General features: G+C 44.1%; 1 protein-coding gene across 1 annotated transcript in view; it reads left to right on the top strand.

Annotated features, from left to right (window-relative positions):
- The first annotated feature begins 856 nt into the window (after positions 1-856).
- The window catches only part of LOC103801495 (myosin regulatory light chain 2B, cardiac muscle isoform), a 22,968-nt gene continuing 22,723 nt past the window's right edge, over positions 857-1,101 (top strand). Inside the window, exon 1 of the mRNA XM_009073910.1 lies at positions 857-1,040. Coding sequence (XP_009072158.1) covers positions 1,038-1,040 — 3 coding nt within the window. The 5' untranslated portion in view covers positions 857-1,037. The remainder of the gene's footprint in view (positions 1,041-1,101) is intronic.

Raw genomic sequence — 1,101 nt, forward strand, 5'->3', positions numbered from 1 at the left:
TCAACTAGAAGCTTAAAATGCACATCTGTCTCAAAGCTCAGCTGAGTGGTTGAACACTGCTGTGACTCAAGGTTGGGGTGACTGATGAAGACAAGTGTTTCAAATGTAGGTTCCTGAACAACCTCCTGTTTCTGCTGTATTTAGTGTTCCTGTAGAGATACTCTCAGAGACACAGAGACCTTTAGGAAATAAGATTTCATGCCCATGAAATGATGCCATTTCATACTGGTTAATGTTTTGGCCCGTTGTGGTAATGCCAGTTGGATGGAATGTGTATGCATTGATGTCCATGAGCATTCCCTGGGAGACAGCCCTTATGGTTCCAATGCTGCCTTCTGTCTCCTCCTGCTCCCACTGCCATACTCATTACTCTGCATCTCTTTTTTTTCATATTTTGAAGTCCATGACTCTCCATCAGTTTGCAGTAGCTAGAGATCTGGCCCCTGGACTTCAGGAATGTGTGATCCACTCAGGGAAAAGAGACCTGATCTGAATCACTTTAATCCCATCTGCAGAGCAGTGTTTTTCCAGACTACCTTCTGGGTACAGATGCACCTCTGGAGAACCTCAGTCATTTTTCTGGAGCTCTGAATGACTGCACCAGACTCTGGGGCAGCCAAGGTGGCCTGGATTTGTTGCTAGTTTTCTCTGCATTTTCTCACTGAGTTTCTCTTTCTGCTTTTTCAGGATGCCATGTCCACTTAAAATCTTCTAGTGCATGCCCTGTGTTCATTATTTAGCTGTACATGGGAAAGCCCCTTCAGCTCTGGCTTGCTGTGAGTGCTCCACAATTGCATCCCAACTGCCTACTCTACTTATCTGCTGCATTATTTCTGTGAAAGCAAAAGCTGTGCATGGAACAGATGCTTGGAATGGTATTGGGATCCAATTACTGCACTTTTCCAACCTTACATCTATTGTCTAAACTTGGAGCAGGCATATTTTTATTCCTTGGTGACACTATATAAAGAGACAATTGGCATTGTGCTTGCTGGCTGACAGGTTGGCAGAGAAGGGGTGGAAGGAGCAGCAGCACTATGGTAGGTTTTATTCTTTCTTGTTTCTGTCTGGATTTCTTTCTGACTAACAATTTGAACAGAG

Source organism: Acanthisitta chloris, unplaced genomic scaffold, assembly GCF_000695815.1.
Source record: "Acanthisitta chloris isolate BGI_N310 unplaced genomic scaffold, ASM69581v1 scaffold9714, whole genome shotgun sequence".
NCBI classification, from domain to species: Eukaryota; Metazoa; Chordata; class Aves; order Passeriformes; family Acanthisittidae; genus Acanthisitta; species Acanthisitta chloris.